At 43.5% G+C, this 20,089-nt stretch overlaps 3 protein-coding genes across 8 annotated transcripts in view; 1 reads left to right on the plus strand and 2 right to left on the minus strand.

The window, feature by feature from the left end:
- The window catches only part of ptpn4a (protein tyrosine phosphatase non-receptor type 4a), a 33,829-nt gene extending 25,323 nt beyond the window's left edge, over positions 1-8,506 (minus strand). For all 3 annotated transcript variants that reach the window (XM_067255161.1, XM_067255156.1, XM_067255155.1), the window contains exon 1: positions 8,111-8,506. The gene's annotated coding sequence lies outside the window, so the exon portion shown is untranslated. The remainder of the gene's footprint in view (positions 1-8,110) is intronic.
- Positions 8,507-9,950: 1,444 nt separating this feature from the next.
- On the minus strand, positions 9,951-11,639 carry tmem177 (transmembrane protein 177). 2 transcript variants are annotated; one of them, XM_067259363.1, is made up of 2 exons: positions 11,617-11,639; positions 9,951-11,181 (listed from the first exon to the last, which is right to left on the minus strand). In XM_067259363.1, exon 2 carries the CDS (start codon positions 11,127-11,129, stop codon positions 10,197-10,199), a length of 933 nt encoding a protein of 310 aa, XP_067115464.1. In that variant the 5' UTR covers positions 11,130-11,181; positions 11,617-11,639; the 3' UTR covers positions 9,951-10,196. The 2 variants fall into 2 exon arrangements, with proteins under 2 accessions (XP_067115464.1, XP_067115455.1); XM_067259354.1 differs by lacking the exon at positions 11,617-11,639 and adding an exon at positions 11,520-11,569.
- A 2,401-nt stretch (positions 11,640-14,040) lies between these two features.
- Positions 14,041-20,089, plus strand: part of mrasa (muscle RAS oncogene homolog a) — a 6,647-nt gene continuing 598 nt past the window's right edge. Inside the window, exons 1-6 of one of the 3 annotated variants that reach the window (XM_067254866.1) lie at positions 14,041-14,178; positions 17,019-17,225; positions 17,401-17,554; positions 17,711-17,966; positions 18,133-18,212; positions 18,793-20,089. The exon at positions 18,793-20,089 is cut by the window's right edge and continues 598 nt beyond it. In XM_067254866.1, coding sequence (XP_067110967.1) covers positions 17,033-17,225; positions 17,401-17,554; positions 17,711-17,966; positions 18,133-18,212; positions 18,793-18,892 — 783 coding nt within the window. In that variant the 5' untranslated portion in view covers positions 14,041-14,178; positions 17,019-17,032 and the 3' untranslated portion in view covers positions 18,893-20,089. Of the gene's footprint in view, positions 14,179-16,246; positions 16,288-17,018; positions 17,226-17,400; positions 17,555-17,710; positions 17,967-18,132; positions 18,213-18,792 lie in introns of those variants that run through there. The other 2 variants (XM_067254882.1, XM_067254874.1) reach the window with 2 other exon arrangements.

A 20,089-nucleotide genomic window follows, 5' to 3' on the forward strand; every position in this document is an offset into this window, starting at 1 on the left:
ACAGGCGTGTATTGGTCTAGCAGTATGGCGCAATGATCTGTCTAAGAGGGGATGGGGGCCGAGGGGGGGGTCACAGGTGTCCTGACATGTGTTCAGCCCTCTATTCTGCCAAACATTCACCACCAAAACCTTTGACCGAACAATTCATCGATGGTCCTGAGGAACCGTGTGTTCTCCTTTCTGCTAACTGTTGTAACTCTTCAACAAGCAGGTTATCCGAGAGTCAATGTAGAACCATCTTCTTATAAGTCATGTATTGACTGTGTGGTGGAACTGGAAAGAGCAGGCCCCGGTCTCCTGCTTGCCCCGGTCCTCATCCAAGCACTGCTCAAAGCACCTCTTCTACACCTCGGGCTAACAGTTCGGAGCACGCCAGTTTGCGGCCTCCTGTAAATAACCGATAAAATGATGAATCGCTACCTTGAGCTAGCCTTAACCACTCCCTTAAACGATATAAAACACTGAACTGAAGCGTGGAAGTGGTAAGCCCTGCTAAAGCGCAGGTGCGATCTAGCCGGTCTGCGCTGTGAAAAGTGCTTTGGTTGGGTTAGTTACTCAACATCACAGAGGAGGAGCCGTAGGTGCGAAACAAGAGCCCCTCTCTTCTCCTGGGCAGTCAGGACAGAGAGAGGGAGGGAGAGAGAGAGAGAGAGGGAGAGACAGAGAGAGAAACTGAAACATACGTTTGATTAAAGCAGCACATTCCCCTGATTTTTTTTCCCCCTTCTTTTTTTTCTGCTTACGACGGCAGCTTTCAAATGTTAGAGGGTCGTGTTCTGATCACGCTGCGAATTTCCACCCGCATCCTCCTCGACCTTGCACATTCCTGGCCGGCAGCTGTCATGGCAGGGAGGCCAGGTGCGCCGTGCCACTCCGCTCCCCTCCGACCCCCCGCTGCTTGTGCACGGCGGCAGGGCTTGCGCCGGAGTCAGTGGCAGCAAGCGTGCCGGACCAACATTGGGACGCCTAAAGACTGCTATGAGATGAGTCTAGTGTTACGACGGAGGGTGACAATGATGGCCTTGGGTATCCTGACCGGTCCAAGCCTGTGTTAAGCCATCACATTCAGATGTGTGCATTTGCTTGTAATGCTGAGTAACAGCTCTCAAACCAGTCTCACCACTGAACATTCTCTGATCCACAGAGGAAGAGAGCAGATAGCAACCCAGTCAGTCAATCACAGCCAGCTCAGTCCTTTCGGCTTGGCTTATTCTCTGTCTAGGAGAGCAGATCTGGGGATTTAGATACAGCTGGTCTACACTACGTAACAGTCAAACAATCTAGCTATAATAATTCCCAAACACATCTTTATAGGCCTTCTTGGTCTTCAAGGTTTGTTTCTGTCTTGCTACACCAATCTCACTAACAGTAGCAGTATAATACACAAAGGCCTAGGTTTCTTGCTCACAGAAACACACCAGCTGCTCACTAAAAGGCATAAAAATTAATTGTCTTACCCACGCACATGTTAACCTTGGAGAGATGGACTGCCTTTAGCATGTTCTTATTGTAAATGCACTGCAGCCAGCAATAAGGCTTTCAGGCAGTCACACTGATAATACTGCACACATCGTACACAGATAGTGTGCGTGCGCGTGTGTGTGTATGTGTGTGTGCGCATGTGTTGGCTAAGAATGTGACCCAATAGGCCTAGCAGATTTAGCTGATGCCAACTTGTCTACTGATGCATAATGTAGGAACGGTAGGTCCCCCAAGCCCTGCAACGCTGCCCTAGAGCTACTATGTCCTAACTGAGGTAAGGGATTACAGACTAATCTGCTAGTGAGAGTCCATTCAAACAGATGTTTAAAACTAGCAATTGCATCCCAATGCAATAAAAAAAAGATTCCTGTTGGATTCGTTTCTGGGCATTTTGTATTCATCCCGACACTCGGATGGAAGTTTCTGGTTTGCATAACACCGCACAGAAACCCAGTGAGAACTCGTCTCATGCCAAGGAAATGAAAGGTGTGGAGAAATAATGCTTTAAGACATCTACAGGCATTCACACACACGGTGGTGTGCAGACAAGGCTGTGTTAGTACATTTAGTCATTTAGCAGACGCTCTTATCCAGAGCGACTAGTACCCAGCAGACAGGAAACTGAGCCTGAATGTACAATACATCATTTCCTCCCTGCCACACCTCTATAACCTAGACTATTCTAGGTCTGTCATGAATCCCCTCTCTCACCGGATATTCCAACGTCCGCCAAAATATAGAGGCATTTTATTGTTACAGCCTGATAGGTGTGGAAGACTACATTATAGCTGAGGATGTGACAAACTACCACAGGTCATTCTTTGCCATGTTCCATCATTGAAAAGCTAGTTGACATATTGGCTTCTGATTGGCTACTCTTTTGCTGGCTACTCTTTTGCTGTCTTGTAAGTTACACAGGTTGCCATCAACCTCACAATCAGAGAAGCTGACATAGTACACCGGGCGGACTGACTGGCAAGTCAAACTCCTGACACCAGACAAAATAATGTAAACCAAGTAGACCAAGGAGGCTTGTGTTGTGACTTCAAATGAGCCATTATCATACTCTGGTGCCAACTAACTAGGCAATGTATTAGACTGCATCCATTCGTATCACAAATAAAACTATCCTGGCTAACAGCATGGAGTTTGTGATTAAGCAGGATAGGCTTGGTAGTGTGGAATATTACTGGCTCCATCTGCCCTTCGTAAACCTAGCCTGCATGATGGGGACTGCTGAGCTGCGGGGGACTACAGCAGCGAGCGAGGCAGACTTGGCCTGGCGCTGAAATTAGAGAAACCACAAGAATGTAACAGCTTCTGTTATTATCCCTAGTGGGGAAAATAGCATGCAAAAGTAGTCCATCTCCCTCACACTACGTACAGAACACACGGTGCGCAACACTGAAAACGAAGAATGCCGTCCATAACACACCGACCCAGGCCTTCCGAAAACAACTCATTCTACTCTAGGATTCCAATATGAGAAGTGTTCAGAAGACAGTGCAACTCCAGCAATTAAAAGCAGCTTGTTTTGTTTCGACCCATGAGCGCAAAGGAAGCATGTAGAACCTAGCCTATAACCTCAGGAAAACAGCTAGGCTGCTTTCTGGCTGGGGTATGTTAGTGTTTGCAGGACCATAAATACTCAACTGTTTTCTTGTTTGACTGTGAGCTAAGGGCGGGCTGGGCTGCGAAGCTCCACTCCGGAGAACGCATGCCTGAGTGGGAGGTGGAGCAGCCTTGGAGGGCGTTTCCCAAACATCCCGAAAACCGTGTCCATAGCAGTTTTTCACAAGATCTCCGTTTCAAACACAGGCACACATGCTCTCTCTTCGCCATCCCCTTCTCTCACACACACTATCATCTCTCCCATTTCTCTCAGTTTGCTCACACACACACACACGCCGTGACAGGCAGACCAACAGTTTCACAGCCCCAAGCTACATTTGGCACCGATATGTTGACTAAGGAAAGTTATGGGAAGAGAGAGGAATACACAATTTGAAACACACTGGCATAAAGAACGTGGACTGGGATCCAGGGGTTTAAACTGAGGAGAGAAAGCAAACATTCCTGACAGCAGGGAATTCAGAGATGGAGTAGGTCAGTTAAAAAAAGGCAAAAGAGTATTTCTTTGAATAGGCTCATCTAGACAGTGGACATAAGATTGCATTTTTTTTTCAAATCTAGATGTTTTTCCTCTCTAAAATACAGTGGGCATGAAAAATCCCAAAAGGAAAAAAGTACCTTTAAAAAGATTACCTACCCCTTGTTTTAACCGTAACAGCAGGATAGTTTGTAAATCTTGAAAGATCTATGAATGACCTTTAGTGTTACTTTTCGAGGAAGAGCCTGCCTGAGGACATGAGTTTCTCCTCGTCAGAGGTTTCAAGTTGGTTATTGATACAGTGGCAGGCGACTTACTGGCCCCTCCGCTTTCAGGCAGCAGCAGCACCCCTGACTGAACAGGAGCGGTCTGCAGCTTCCCTCCACTACACAATGGGGCTGAGGTGATCGAGGTGTGCTGGTGTGGCGGATGTGTGGGGGAGAGGGGAGGGCAGGGAGAGGGGGACAGGCAAGTCACAACATGCATAGCACTTGAAGTTGCTGCAAAATGTGAGATGTGGCACAGAAAGCGTAGGCCTACATGCCAGAGATGTGTGGGCGCTGACTAAGGAAGCCATGGGACAACACTCCCTAGATCTAAGCTTTTTCCCCAGATTTTTCTGGATGCAAGATCATGGTCAAATTGCTCGTCAGTAATTAAATTATGTTTCATGAACAGGAAACTCCAGTCACAGGTTTGCCACGAGCGCTGAACAGAGAGGCCTGGCGTCTTTCAGAAGACAATCCCGGAAAGAAATTCTGGGCCAGCACGACATTGTAACAAAGCCTACATTTCTACTCTATTTCTACTTCAGAAATAAAACAAGCTTCATGTATAGCCTACACTTGTGTAGACTACTATGCAATGCCCAGCCTGGAACTACATTGAACACTCAAGTCTTTGTTCTTACCCCGTTGTGCCATTTGCAGGATATCAAGTGATCTGATATAAATATCACAAACATCCAGCTTGACATAACTCAAGGAGAATGCAAAGGCAAAGCTACATCAAAGCCATGTCAAAGTAGTAACATCAAGGTCCTGGGATAGAGGCTCATGGCCTGAGGGTATTCAGCCCTAACTCTAGAGATGAACATCCCCTGATGTCTACCTCTGAGGACCAAGAGCCTTTGAAGACGTAAAGACTCTCACTTCATGTTAAATGTTGTCCCTAAATCATGGTCAACTTATTGTTAAATGTGCTCACTCCTTGACCATCCTTCATCTTCAGTTTATTCAACTAATAACAGGAATGTGAAGAAAGCTTTGAAGTTTTCTTATGAATGGCCGGATGGATGGCTTGCATGTTATCTGGATGGCTTTCGTCCGGGCTTCCCCAATCAATGCTGTTTTTGCCTGATCCACCCACCTCCAGTAATCACCCCAGATAATGCTGATCCTTTAATGTGCTTACCTGTTTTCATATCCCATGCCTCAGCAACCCCAGGCTTGATCCAGAGCACTACTATGACAGACCCTCGTTAACCTAACCTGGCCCGATGCAAGACACAGGGATGCCTCATCTAAACTTTCACAACTCAGGAAGACACTCACAAAAATATGGAGGGTGTCAGGGGGCAAGTCCAGGAAGACATGGGTGTGGGAAGAACTCTGGTCATTCTGACCTCCTGCAAACAGGAAATCTCATTTTCGTTTTTCTTGATAACTGTGTCGGACACACACAGTGTTTCAAAGGATCGGACTGGAGAAGGGGCCTATTTACACGGTCGTGGACAATCGGTCACCGTGTGGTTCTTTATAGCCTAGTATGAAAAGATTCCTTTGGAGATATCATTTGAAAGATCTACAAAACATTATACCCCCACACAGTCAGCCTAATGGTACAATGGGGTAAAGCCTGGAGCAGCATCTTTAATTTCAACTAATTAATTCTGTAACAATTGGAAATTAACCAAGATCAACATTAAAATGCTACCAGGGTGAATTTTCATCTAATTCCTTATGTGTCAGCCTATTAAGCAGGACAATGTACACAAACCGGAGGACAGGGTCGGAAAGGACAACCCGCTGCTTCCTGAATGCAACATTTGATAGGCCAGGGCTTAAGTCTGGCTAGCCGCAATAGGACTATAAATGGGAAGCTTGATTTGAGTGATAATATGATTTGGCTAAATCATTTGGACACTGCCTGTCAAATGAAGTGTACGCCTACTCATCATGCTGACAATCAAAGCCTCACACAGTTTAGGAAATGCATTTTTCAGCCAAAATACCCTTGGTTTGGTGTTGAGTGAGTGAGGGTGTGATAGCTTGAGTGAGTAAACACAGCTGTGCATTGCCTCCCTGAGATTTTGCTAGAACCAGAATGATATTATGATCGCAAATCCTGATAGCCTATATTTTCCCTCCTTTTTTTACCTGGTTCAGTTCATATCAAATTGCTGCATCAGATAAAGCAAATACACATGGGAGTGACTTTAAATTCTCCACAGTCAATAAATATAGGACTTAATTACCTACTCTGCATGTACATGAACGGTCTGTGAAGCGAGGCTAACCGGAGTGGAGAGCAGCAGGATGGCATCTCCAGCTATAGCATGCCTCCTCATGTCTCTAGACAGAGGGGCTACTGGGCCGAATCAACAGAGCTGTCAATCACAAGATGGGCACGCTCACACTTACTTGACTGGGTTGCACTGCAACAGGATTTCTGATAGTGATCAAGGCATATAACCATGGATTTACTTTTACATACTAGTCTTCTTCATTCACGTCTTTTACTCACACCATGTTGCCTTTTTAAGTAGCCTTGTCTTGACATGCGAGTTAGATGTTAAATTCAGACCTATCAAGCAACCAATATACTAAAATGCAGTCCGGCTTTTTGGCCAATATTTTTTTATTATTATTATTTATTGTAAATCAAATATGGCCACAGTGTGGTTTTGCACCAAGTCTAAACAAACCTCCATAAAACCAAGAAGACATACCACTTTAAAACTACTCACAAGCAACGCATAGTTCCAATCCATATCCACAACAGAAACAATAAAGGCATGACATTACCATCACAAATGAACATAACAATTAATGTAGTCTCCATGTTAACTAAACACTGCCCTATTAGCTTATGTCACCCACATCATGGCAAAAACTATTTCCCCAAAGCAGTGTGTTGCCTAGTTGATTCAAAATGTCCCTTAAGGCCTGCCAAGTCTGGTGTTAGCAGGTGCAGTCTATGCCAATTACCCCAGCAGCACCTGAGTCCCCCCTCTTTCCTCAGTCCTGATACACTCATACTCCAGTTCAAAAACAGGGATGCCTGGTTCAGGTACCCACTAAGCCAGGACGCTGGTCACAGGCTAGCTTTACCAGCTGGGTCCCTCAAAACAGGTTTTACTCTGGGTGTATAAGATCGTTTAAATAGTCTCAGAGCTAGGACTCTTGCTTCTTGCATATTTTGTAATGTGACATGCACAGTGGTTTATGAGGTTAGTACCTTCCATCCATTGTTTGGCATTTCACTAGGAAGGCTCAAACTATATTATTGTATTGCATTGTATTGGCTAATATTTCTCAGAAATATACATAAAATTATTTGCATATCAATTAACTTGTATTTACAAAAGTGTGTAGTAGATTCCCATACTCGGTCAACAACAACAAATAAGAAACCCATGAAATAACATGATTTCGAACGTTCCAGTGGTCGAAACGCACGTCGCGCACAAATGGGACCCAAAAGATGAGAAGTGAACATTACGTCATCGGAATAAATGACATTTATTTAAGACTAACTCAAATTTCCCTTTATGTTCGAAAAGAACATCCGTCTATAATGCGTGACAGCTACCGCTATCGAGAATTTGTCATTAGAGTACATGTTATAAAAACAGACGTGAAAGGTTGAGCTATCCAAAATATAAAACAATTGCAACATTAACGGCTGTCACTGTCAGTAGTATTGTGGCTCACGGATCACGGTTTAACAGCACACATACCGTAGTAGTTCACGGCAATGCCATACTTTCGCTTGATTTTATTTGACACAGCAGCAGCATAGGCTAGCTCAGCTGACGTTCCTTACAGGCGACCACTTCACTTTACGAGTCCGATATGCTTCATGTGGGATGTTGCAGCCCTACATTCTACAATATACGCTATACTGCATTGACAATTACAGTTTTAAATGCGAAATTAATGTTAAAAATAAGCAAACTAAATTAAGCTGCTAACTACCTAGTAACACCCAGCTAAAGAGTTAGCAGCTAGCTCAATGGGGTTGTAGGTTACTAGCTAATCTAGTACCTGGGTATGCATGTGGTCAGTAATGTTTAACAACCTTTGCTGTATAGCTAAACTAGTTAGCTTCATTTAACTTTTAAGAACGCAAAAGCGGATAGCGTGGCTAATTACTCCAAGCTTAACTAACCTTAGCTAGCTAGTCTAGTAGTAATGTAACGTTAGCTAGCCAGTGATAGCATATGAGATACGAACCGCATTAGCTAAAGCTAGCTCGCTACTTTTCAGTAAAGATTGTTATTGAGTCAGAACTCACCGTCATAAACAGTTCCAGGAGTGTCCAGTTTTTAATGAATATGATTTTTTTGCTATGGAAGAAAGTAAGCTGAGGGCGTGAGACTGAAAATCCAACTTCAGTTCATCCGCTGCGAACTCCCACAAAACCGCATCTTTATCACTTCGAGTTCGAGCCTTCATACACATTCAGTTGCGCGGGGCCTCCTGGTTCGATTCTCCGACTAGCTCGGCGACGAATATTCCTTACGCAAGCCACAGAAACCATTGGCTGAAGCGAATCAATAGTTGTGATCTCGTACCGATACAATAATATTTACAATCCCTTACATTTATGAAAAAGAATATTGAACATCGAAAAGGTGAAAGAAGTGGATTCCAAATAATGGGTTTCTGACTTTCAACTGAGCCCGTTCCCGTTGCCTGCCAGGCAGAGTCTTGGTTGGTTGCAACTGCGCGTTTCTAGATAATGGGCGTTCTACTTCGTATGAACACGCCCTCGTTTGTCCATTGATATTGTTAGCCCGCAGGGCCATATGTGAGTAGGCTATGTAAAAAAGAGTAAAAACATTTATGTTCAGTTTTCTCATAGAATTATGTCAGGGATTATATTTTGTGAAGTCCTAACAGCAGAGCGCAAGTATCCTACAGAGGTCCTACCAACTGAGCAGGGCCAGATAAGCAGTGCACCCTGTAACCTACCCGCAGGGCCCTATCAACAGCAAAGCATATCAGAGCTAACTGAAGAGCAGTGTCCAGACAGAAGAATAAAATATGATGTTGGAATGAAGTGAAACCTCAGCTGCTCAGAAATGGGGCGAAGCCAGTTAAAAATTTATTATTTTAGGTATTATGGTTATGAAGAATATATTCCCTCATGTTTATTACGAATTTTGTATTTTGTAGGGACTTCATATACAACAAACCGGCTCAATGTAGCTAATGGCGCAACCTTGAACACCGGTGCACAGGGGCGGAGTCGTATGTTAAAGAGGCGTGGTAAAATTGTGGGAGCGCTCACTCCGGCTTAATCGCGAAAGTATGCTTGCTGTCATTCAATGCTATCGTAAAATAAAAAGTAGGATCATAAAATTAGGTAATGCTGGCCAAATACCTACTCGTTCTAGTTTTGATTGAAAACCATACACAATTATAACAATTCTAAAATACAGTGATATAATTTTGGGAAGACAACACAGCAAGAATACACGCTGTTGGTCCAGGGCGACATCATGTGGCGAACAATTGTAGCCCGCTTACACTGCCCTTGATGCAAATTTGATTTAGGTTCCTGCGTAAATTTGATAAGTCCTTCAATCTAATTCCACAGATTTGGGTTTGAGATGTATTGTATTTTTCCCCCCTTGTGATTAACCCAAGAATGAGAAAATCTTAGAAATCCAACCTTCCTTAACCACTCGAACTCTTTGATCAGTCAAAGAGTTCGAGCAAATAGGGTCGGTATAACGTCATACGCCATAACTGGCTGCGTGTGTATATGAATTTGTGTGTGTTTGTGTGTAATCGTCTGGACACTTGTACGTCTAAGACTTGACTCGTTCATCTATCCTCAACAATCTGGCTTGTCCCTATGTCAGGGCCTGTTTGTGACAAGAGCTTGAGAGACACTTTCTCTAACAGTATTTTGAGCCAGAAACCACATTATGTGTGTCCTAGCAGGTATGAGAGGAGTGTAGGAAAAAATAAGGCTTATCAGGGGAGAAGGACAGGGAATAGGCAAGAGAAGCACATTAATGGAACAGGGAAACAGACCAAATGGCTACTTCAATTCACAAAATCACTTTGTCACAGCCATTTTCCTCAATCTTTGTCGCTTTCACAACACATGATCATGAGAAGACTTAAGAAAGCATTTTTAATGTCTTTCACTAGTACATATACACAGCAACACAAAAGTGCAGGTTTAGGCAGCATATTTAACCCACACATATGATAACCAGTATTAGACAAAAAGAAGCAACTTGATGTATCTAACTTCCTGTGTCAATAGTTAGACTATGTTGCATGTGGTTGAAGCTCCCTCACCTTAAATACCTAATTGATTCAATTTTAAAGTCAGTCAGTCTTCAGTCAAATTCCTTATCTGCTTATGCCTTCTCCTCCTTTAGCAGGTTCATGATGCCATCTCTCCTGGAGGTGTATGGGGCATGCCTCAGTTTCAGCAGGTTGGCTGGGAACAGGTTCCCACTGGGGGAATACATATCTGCCCCTTTTTGGCCCATCAGCAAGCGGAGTGTCTTGTTCCTGATCAGGATCTTGTCATAGAACTCCACCCCTCCTTTGGCATAGTCCCGGGACAGGCGTGCAGCACAGCGATCACATCTGTAGTCCAGCCACTGGGTGAAGGCATCAGTGGTGAGATAGTATGAAACAGCACCCAGGCTCAGTGCCACCAGATTGACCATACCCCTGAAGACAGCTGGGCCTGTGTGCAGAGCAAAGATCTGCTTAAGGGTCACACTATATATCCACACTCCTGCCAGGCAAGTTGGAGCTACCACTGCATTCAGGACTGGCCCCCCTGATTCAAGACGGGCCACCTCGCGCGCCATGGCAAACTTCTGGGCCTCGGGGGAGAATACAAGCGCATCCTTCAATGTGGTGCCAATGTCACTATCCCACTCCACTTCTTTTCCGTTTATGAAAATGGTACGATTAGTGATTCCTGCAGGGTCGTCCTGCGTGCTGTTGAAGTTGGCAGGAATGCCAATCTGGGCACCAGCGGGCAGCCATGGCACACCTGCCCCAACTGGTTGGAAGCCGAAAGAGGCAAAGGCGCTATAGCCGTCCGGGAAGCTGACATTATAGTCCTTCAGCACCTGCTGGAAGACATTATCCAGCTTGTCTGAGAGGTTTGCTGGCTCTCCTTTAGTCCATGCCTGGTACAGCTTCCTGTACGTGTTGTCAGGAAACACATGGTAGAACAAGTTGGCTGCAAACACACTGCCACAGCTTGCAACAAGCAGCTGCACACGATACTTCTGTGCAAGCGCAGAATACTTTAAAAAGAGAGAAGCCATGGTCCACCGTCCTCCTGCCCACCTGTTACCAGCAGACTTTAGAAGGATGCATCTGCGAGTAGAAAAAAAGAGAAACCAATGGTGTTTATATAATCAACATAGGTCTGATTGGTATTCCTTTTTACTCGAAATATACGAAGATCTTTGCTGAATTTGAATACATTCAGTTCTCCGCTACAAAGCAGGGAATGTGAGAAAGAAAGGTAACGAAATTCTGACGCTGTTGCTAACAGCAAAACGCCATGACAAAGTTTTGGTGAAGTTACTTAAGAGTGAATGGTCAAGCCTTAAATCATGTAGCATCAGCAGGATTAGCACTACTAGCTAAACAGTCTAAATGTTTACCTAGCAAGATAGCTCCATAAGCGAAGCACCAAAATTATGCATTACCTGAACATTTGACTTAACTATTACTTGCATCGAGTTTGAAACTATATATTGCCATACATGTTATGTTTTATAATGTGTTGCACAATCCTCAACTCACATGTAAGGGACATCGCTACAAGGACAGCTGTAAGCCGTAAAGTACGTTGTAGAGGTACCTAGTTTCGCGACAATTTTGCGTCCCTGTTGCTGTTTTATGTCATCAGCTGCAACTTTACCGGTGCTGTAAAACTACATTTGAACTGTTTGATACGAACGTGTGTATTTGCGTGCGCGTGCCTATGCTTCTGCCAGGCTTTCTGTGTCAAACACCCCCATATGATTGAGCCGTTCTTGGATGACCACAATGAGCATTCTATTAGCTGTTTCTGCTTCTGTTTTATTTTTCTAGGTCCTCCCCAGCATTTGATAGCAGCGTAATTACATCCCTCTTCTTTTGTCACACGCATTTATTGGAACTACTTTAAAAATATATATTTATTAGCAGCTAACATGTGACAATACATGATAAATAACAATTAATCTAATTGAATCAGATTGGAGAACTGTGTTGTGTGTGCTCCATGGATAAGATCAATAAGTGTTTAAGATATGTGAGCTGCTACGACATTTAAAAGCAGCTGCTGTTTGAGTACAATATGCAAAAGATGGTAATGAAGGACTGAATGTGACACCATAGCAGGGGTAATTCCTTATTAGACATATGTGAATATGAAAATAGTTAACAGAATATAATCCATTGTTTGGAAAATAGCATGCTTTTATGTGAAATTTTACAATTTTAAATACCAGTAATGGCAAAATGCACCATTTTACATAGGATTTGTGGAGATATACCCTGAGTGAGAGGGCTCCTCTGTGCTCAGTCACCATGGCAACTAGCTCTGGAAAAAATGTGGGGAATATCCAAGCAGTTAGAATTAGGTTACCCATATTTAGCATGCAGATAAAAATGAACTTCTGTGCAGGCCCATGGTATGGTGGTCTATGCAAACATACATAACCCAGTTATGATTTCCATATTGTCTTCACCTTGGCATTCAATTATGAGGGGCAAGTTTGTCATAATGAAAGACAAGTTTCCTTACGATTGTTCTGCACTCACATTAATATTATGGACACCTTTTAGTCCATGGTGTGATGTTACTAGGCAATGGGTAACATATACTTGCATGGCAAACGAGTAAAAAATAACAATTAATGAAGAGATGCTGTGATATGGCAACAAAATGTAAAGTCTGTATTAAGATCACTATGGTATATCATTTAAGTTTTACAGCCCTTACTTGCACATGAATCAATTGAGAACATGATATTGTAACATTTTGCTGTAAGCTTTTTCAACATCAATTACAAGAACCTGGTATATACTTTAGTATATTGGTATATACTGTTGTATACTTTACATAAACCACAAGTAAAGAACTTCCTTTGAGCCGATACCTCAGTTACAAATGCAAACATATTTCAGTTAATCCACTAAATTACATGTATTAATGTGACCCTTTATGTACAGTAAGCAAATGAATAAGAGACCTTTAAATCAATACTCAAATTAAAATCCCATTGGTTCAGCAATAAATCATGGAGTGATCAATTGATCATCAATCCAGAGCATGTTGATTGCCTTTTTGCTATTCTCAAAAGCAAAATCAATAGGCCTATGTGTACATCTCCACTCACAACAGTTTCTCATTCCCCAATGACTCTCCTCTTGCACCATATTAGTATAGATCATTGCATGGAACATAAATCCAAGGTGTTCCTGGAATCTTGGAACATGCTTCTGAGAGAAAGAGGTTACCGGAACAGCTGTATACTGTTTGCAAAAGAGAGTGAGTGCTGTCCATTTCATTTCAGACCTATTAGCCACTGCAATGAGCCTTGTAAAAGGCAGCAGCACAATCTAATGCATGACTTATTTATGAGAGTGAGGGTGATATCGAGCACCCCCACGCCCCACCCCAATCAGATTATTTATCACTTTAACTACCTTTCTTCCTGCAACTGGTCTATTAGTTCATGTGATGTTGAATCAGCTTGCTAAGAAGCATGAATAGACTGCTCTGCAGAGACCCATCCTTCCACTTGATTGTTTTCTTATATCTAATGTAATTTAATAAAAACGTATTGGCTCAAAAATGTTTTCGATCGGATAACATGACTGAATATTTGACTAGTGTAATTTAACATCACATGTGTCGCCCCCAAGCTGTAGTCTATCCGAATTTGAAAGAACTACACCTTTAAAGAAAGTCTGAGTGCCGCGGCATAACGGAATAGCCCACTCTCTCTGAAAGGGAGACTGCTTAACCACCTCGGGAGATTTCCAGTTTTTCTAGAGGTAAAATATTTTCATATGATAACACGCCATTCAACGGTATTGCTATTTTATTTATTTACTCACTGTTTCCATGGAGGAAAACTCTGATGGGTTTAATTTCTAATCGGCAGAAGGTCCACCCCTGTGATGGTATTCTATTTATAGTATCAGCTGTTGCGATATAAAGATTTGCAATACAACGGTTTTGTTTTGCGGATGTGTGAGGCACGCTCTCATTTTAAAGGCAAAACTGTGGCTTTGATCTGACAACAGGGCGAGGGATGAAGAATACAATCAGAACGTGAAGAGGTTGTGCCCAAGAAAACATATCATACAATAGTAAGTTGCGTTTTCATAAAAAAAAGGTTGAAATAAGCTACTTAATGCTACATTTACGTGGCCTAATCATTGTTAGATTAGGCTATGTTCGTTTATTATAAGTCTAGTATGTCAACCGATTTAACTTATTCTCCAAGCGATTTAATGTTATCGCCTTCTAATGGAAAACGACGGCCATTAATTTTAGGCTACATTTGCGGAAATTGCTTATTGCTGCAAACTTCTCAAGAAGATGAAGCAACAAATATAGGCTACTTGTGGGCGGCGGCGTTGTTTAAAACGGGCCTTAGGATGTTCGGACGTTTTGTCACTGTTCCCCTGTCATTTTGAGCTGATCACAGTGCTGAAAATCTCATGCAGTATTTGTTCATTCTGGCTTCCCAGTCTACATTGGTTAAGCCCATATCTTCCATTTGTTTCCAGTGGCATTCATTCTGGGATAGAAAAAATACATTTCGGAAATTCCCACAGAGAGATTATCGATGACCCAGATCATTAAATGAAATCACCAGCTGCAGCTCTCAGTAGTTTCTCAGAAGACTACACATATCCATCCCTCTATGAATAGAAAAAGTGAAATCATCAGATAATGCAACAACGAGTAGTAAAATACCTGAACTCTTGCCACTTTCTTAGTGACAGACTTGTCTATAAAGAACAGTCGTGTTGATTTATTGTGAGCCATTACAATCCTCTGGGATGAACTGTGACAAACTAGAAATAATAAAGAGAGAAAGGTCTACCATTGAAAATCACTATCTTTGGCTTTGTCAGTTCATTAGAGGCAGCATAATGCAGAGTCAACAAGATGCCAAAGTTGATCACATTGACTAATACATTCCATGCCCTGAGAAGTCTCAAGTAGACCAGTGTAGCAGCAATTATCACAGTAGTCATGAGATCTAGCCAAGTCATGTACAGTTGAAGACTTTCAGGGACATGGTATGACCAGTTATGGATGTGTGGTGTGATCAGATTTTTGATCAGGCTGCATGTGTTCTAGATATAATCTGTCCTACCACTCTTCTGCTCTGTTTAGGTTGCATATATATAACATGTATGATCCATTTATGGATGGTTCCCCTTTGTTTCGAAGGCCAAGTGTTTTGGCTCAGAATTGCAGAAATCAGTTTGACCGCATATTAAGTTGGATGTTTCTGGTGAATCATCGGAAACAATAATCGTATGACCCGCTAATTTTGGACTGTCAAATCAACACCTGGCAAACTAGTCCTTTGCCTTCCATTAGAAGAACTAACTGAAACATGTCTAAACTACAATTACACAAAAATTGCGCTTTCTTGACATCCATGATACTCCTTAGTTGATTCAGAAACCTAGAGAACAAACACAGTTCTATGGTGTATATCTGCATGGGACTGTTTTGTACAGAGCTTTAAGTACCTGATGGATAATGTGACTGATTAAATGTTTCCTGCCATGTCATGTTGGGGTGTGAATGGGTGGTGCAGTCTTGTCCGTCTGTAGGTTGCGACTTACTGGATCAGGGTGCCGTGGGGAAGGAAACCTCTTCCTTCCTTCCATTGTAGTGAGAAGGAAGGGGCTGTAGACCTCAGCTGACAGCTGTTTCCTGCTTGCCTGCTGAAGCCTGGTGCCTCATGTTTTCCACCTTACTGCCTCCCTGGCCTGGCCCGTGCCCTGCTCATTTTCAAAGCCTAGCCCAACGTAGGTGACGCTACCCACAGGCTGTGCAGGTCCCTCTCAATGCCTGGAGCTGGTGTAAATACCACCATCCAATTTAACATTCGACCCAAAAATGTGTTTTCAGACTTGCCTTTCAACCAAAATGGATGTCAAAGTAGAGTAGCGTCTTTGTGTTTTCACACGATTGACGCTTTTCCAACCACTGAGAATCATTGTGATGATTGTGCCTTGTAGCTGAGAAGTGGGTGCTTTGCGATGTGGCTGGTACAGAATGTTCCTTGTTTCTGAAATACTGTAGAACTATGCACTTCTGACCCTTGATCTACTTTCTATATTATTACACAACGTTTCAAGTTTCTGTCCTCAGTTGACTCCTTTCTTTATCCTTAGATTGTCTGTGTAACCCACCGTTCCTGTACAGCTTTGCAAGCTCTGGTAAAATCTGTAAGCCTCTGCTACCGTGCACTACTGATATAAGATGAAATTAAATTTTAACGGACACACGCTTACATCAGACATTAATTCAGACTGTTCAATTGATACTTTAGCTCCTCACTCATTGCATTATTCTAGTTTTCTTCACATTTTTACCATTTGTAATATGAAGTGCTGCAATACATACTGTATGTGGCAGGGACAAAGGACAAGAAAGATCTATAACTTTCTAAATGCATTATGGGAGTGTTTCAGCCTGAGATAATGACTGGATTTCCTCCTGCCGTGTAGCATTGTGGTTTTTTTTGAGCATCATTCCAGCCCTCTCTGAAAGTATGTATATTGTACTAGCTGCACTCTTTACACAGCATTAAAAGAACAAGGAGGATGGAATCATCTTATTATGCCTACAATGATGTGGGGTCAGTTGCATATCCCGTTTAATTTCAGTCATTCACTTGGTGAATGCTACTCTGATCTAAAGTGAGCTGAGAGCCACGCTGTCTAAAGCTACAGCTATACTCTGAACATCACGTTTGATCAGTCAAGCTAGGAGGAATTGTCGATGGCTGATGTTATTCTGTGGTGCTTGGCTCACTTGTACTCTGCACCACTCTCCATGTAGTCCCTCTTGTCTCCGTGGCGATGATTAGACCGCTGCTACATGGCATCGCTGCAGCTGCTAAGTAACAACACCCCTCTCTTACAACCCCCCCCCCCCACCCCTGTTTTTGTTCCAGGTGTAGCCATTGCCATGGCAACTAGCGCTGTCCCTAGTGACAACCTTCCCACGTACAAATTAGTGGTGGTGGGGGACGGGGGCGTGGGGAAGAGCGCCCTCACCATTCAATTCTTCCAGAAGATTTTTGTACCAGATTATGACCCAACCATCGAGGACTCCTACCTGAAACACACTGAGATTGACGGACAGTGGGCCATACTAGATGGTAATAAGGATCTACCTTCCCCTGAGATTTTCATGATACTTTTCCTTCGGGTGCAGGAAATATTTTTGGGCTGTAGAACCTTTCTTTGGTGATTTACAAAAATGAATGAAATGTTGAATATTCAGAGAAGTACAGTTTGTTTAGAACTTTTTTCTATCTGGGTGTTGTGTTTCAGTTTTGGACACCGCTGGTCAGGAGGAGTTCAGTGCTATGAGAGAGCAGTACATGAGGACGGGCGATGGGTTCCTCATTGTGTTCTCTGTGACAGACAAGGCCAGCTTTGAACATGTGGACCGCTTCCACCAGCTCATCCTCAGGGTCAAAGACAGGTGAGGTGCCACATGGTAAGGAGGGAGTGGCAAGTCTCTGACATGGACCACAGCTAATGCTTCTGTTTCAGTTTAGCAAAGCCAGCCATGTTATTGCCTCAAAATGGAGTAGAAGACTGTGTTTTAATTCCGTCTGTGCCTCCCAATGCCCGCCAGGGAGGCCTTCCCCATGGTGCTGGTGGCCAACAAAGTGGACCTGGTTCATCTGCGTAAAATCACCAGCGAGCAGGGACATGAGATGGCTGCCAAACACAATGTGAGTGTCTCCTCAGTCTGCTCACCAAGACAGAAAATACAGTCCAGACCAAGCGGGGCGGAAAGGAGTAGGGAGAGATTCATGGGAAGATGTTGGGAGGGAGAGAAGTTGTTGTGTGCCGGGAAGCAGAAGGCTGAGTCAGCATTTTGCTGTAAGGTATGATTTTGGCTTGGTGGGATCACACTGAGGCTCTGGCCAAGCCATCCATAGCTCTTTCATAGGCTATTTAGGAGGACACAAATGACTTAGAATGTCTGGAGAAAATGTGAATGCTTCATTACTGGTTATTGGATAACCATATTTGTGATTGTGATTTTCTTAGATTACATATATAGAGACAAGTGCCAAGGATCCTCCCATGAATGTGGACAAGGCCTTTCATGAGTTAGTCAGAGTTATAAGGTAAGTCAAAACATTTTTAAGCAGAGGTGCTTTATGCACACATGCTGGGTTAGAACAATAGGATATATCAGGTTTGCAATGGCTCTTAGACAGAAACATATAATTTAGGCAAACACTTTCGACTTGACCAAGAACACCAATCTAGTCATAGCTTTTACAGACAATGAGAGTCTGGTATGCCAGTGAAAGTTAAAAGAGGAAGGAAAGAGAGAGAAAAAAGAGAGCCATTTCCTGTATGAACAGACGTGTAATTTCAGAGGAATCCAGTTTGTGTTGATATTTAGTATGAGGTCATATCCTGTTGGAGGGCCCACAGATTCCACAAAAGGTTTGAGAGGCTTATTAGTGAGCCAACGAGGCCCCCTACCTGTCAGTGTAAAGTAGACCCTCTCTCTCACACACATACACACACACACAGCCTCTCTCTCACATGTTTTCTCACTCTCTCTCACTCTCTCTCTCACTCTCACTCTAATATAAAAAACATCGTCCCAGCTCTGCTCCTCAGCCTCACTCGTCTGCCTGAAGGGCTAACACCATGTCTAAGGTTCTCCCCTCCTCTCTTTCCCTGCTCTCGCAGGCAGCAGGTTCCGGAGCGCTGCCAAAAGAAGAAGAAGAAGACCAAGTGGCGTAGTGAACGCTCAACAGGCTCTCACAGGATTCACTGTGTGGTGTTGTGACCCTGCTCGTCTGCCTCCTCTTCATCTGCCCCCCCTCTTCATCTTCCTCCTCCCCCTCCCCGCAGGGCAGGGCTGGAATCAGAACGGCACAAGAGGGACCAAGAATCAGAGCAGAGAGGAAGGGAGGAAAGGATGCAAGGCTAGCTGACACAAGACCCATCCACCCGTCTCATTGGGGAATGGGGTGCAAATCCTTTAGCTGGGTGGACTAATGTTTGTGATGCTCCTCCACCCTCATCCTCATCTTCCCCCCCAGCCCCAGACCAGTCCAAGGATAGCACTCCAGTGACATGCCTCAGTGGACTTGAGTGTTGCTCCATGTCTGGGATGATGCTGTGCATGGTAGTGGGGGGGATACTGGAAGGGTCTGGGGCAGGGTGGGTTTGGGGTGTGTGGCGGGACCCATGGTTCAGGTGCTTGTGCTATCGTTGGTGAAAACCCATTGTGTGAGTGTTCATTGTGATTGTGGTTCTCCATAGTGTTGGATTTCATTGTGAAATGAAAGCAAGTAAGTTGTGGTAAAAAGAAGAAGAAGAAAAAAAAAAGTTGGTGGAAGCTGGGAAAAATGAAAAGTGTAAAGGCTATGTAATAAGAAGTTTAACTGGTTGAGTAGCAGGCATTCAAACTCTTGCTTAAGATTATTAGCCTTAAGATGCATCGTAGTCTATTACCTCAAATACATGCTACAACTCTGGGGCAGGCCATGCTTCATCACTCAAAACAGGACAGAGACCTGTGGTAATACCCAACACATCCAACCGCGTCCTCTAGTGGAATTGTAAATGGCCCCGGGCACTAACACAGGATGTGACTGCATTTCAGGGGTTAGCTAAGAAGCTGCTGCCAGTCACTAGGGGTCACAGAGGGGTCACTAGGGGTCACATTAGGGGTCACAGAGCCATCAGGGGACCACTCACTGGAAGCACCAAGATGACTGGCTTTTTGTCTGGCGGAGAATATTTAACAACCTACTAAATGGCTTGTACTGTTAAGCACAAAAAAATGACTTTTGGCTTTTTTTTGTCTCGTTGAAAATCGTCTCTTGAAAATAGACGAAAAGAAAATAACTTTGCACTTTTAACGATCGATTTCTGACTTTCATATCAGCATGTTTTTCAAATCTGCAAATGAGAGTGAAGGCATAATAGAAGACTTCATGCAAAAAGGAGAAAAATGTACCTGTCGCTATGTAGCCCA

The sequence above is a fragment of the Osmerus mordax genome, chromosome 2 (genome assembly GCF_038355195.1).
Source record: "Osmerus mordax isolate fOsmMor3 chromosome 2, fOsmMor3.pri, whole genome shotgun sequence".
Lineage (NCBI taxonomy): Eukaryota > Metazoa > Chordata > Actinopteri > Osmeriformes > Osmeridae > Osmerus > Osmerus mordax.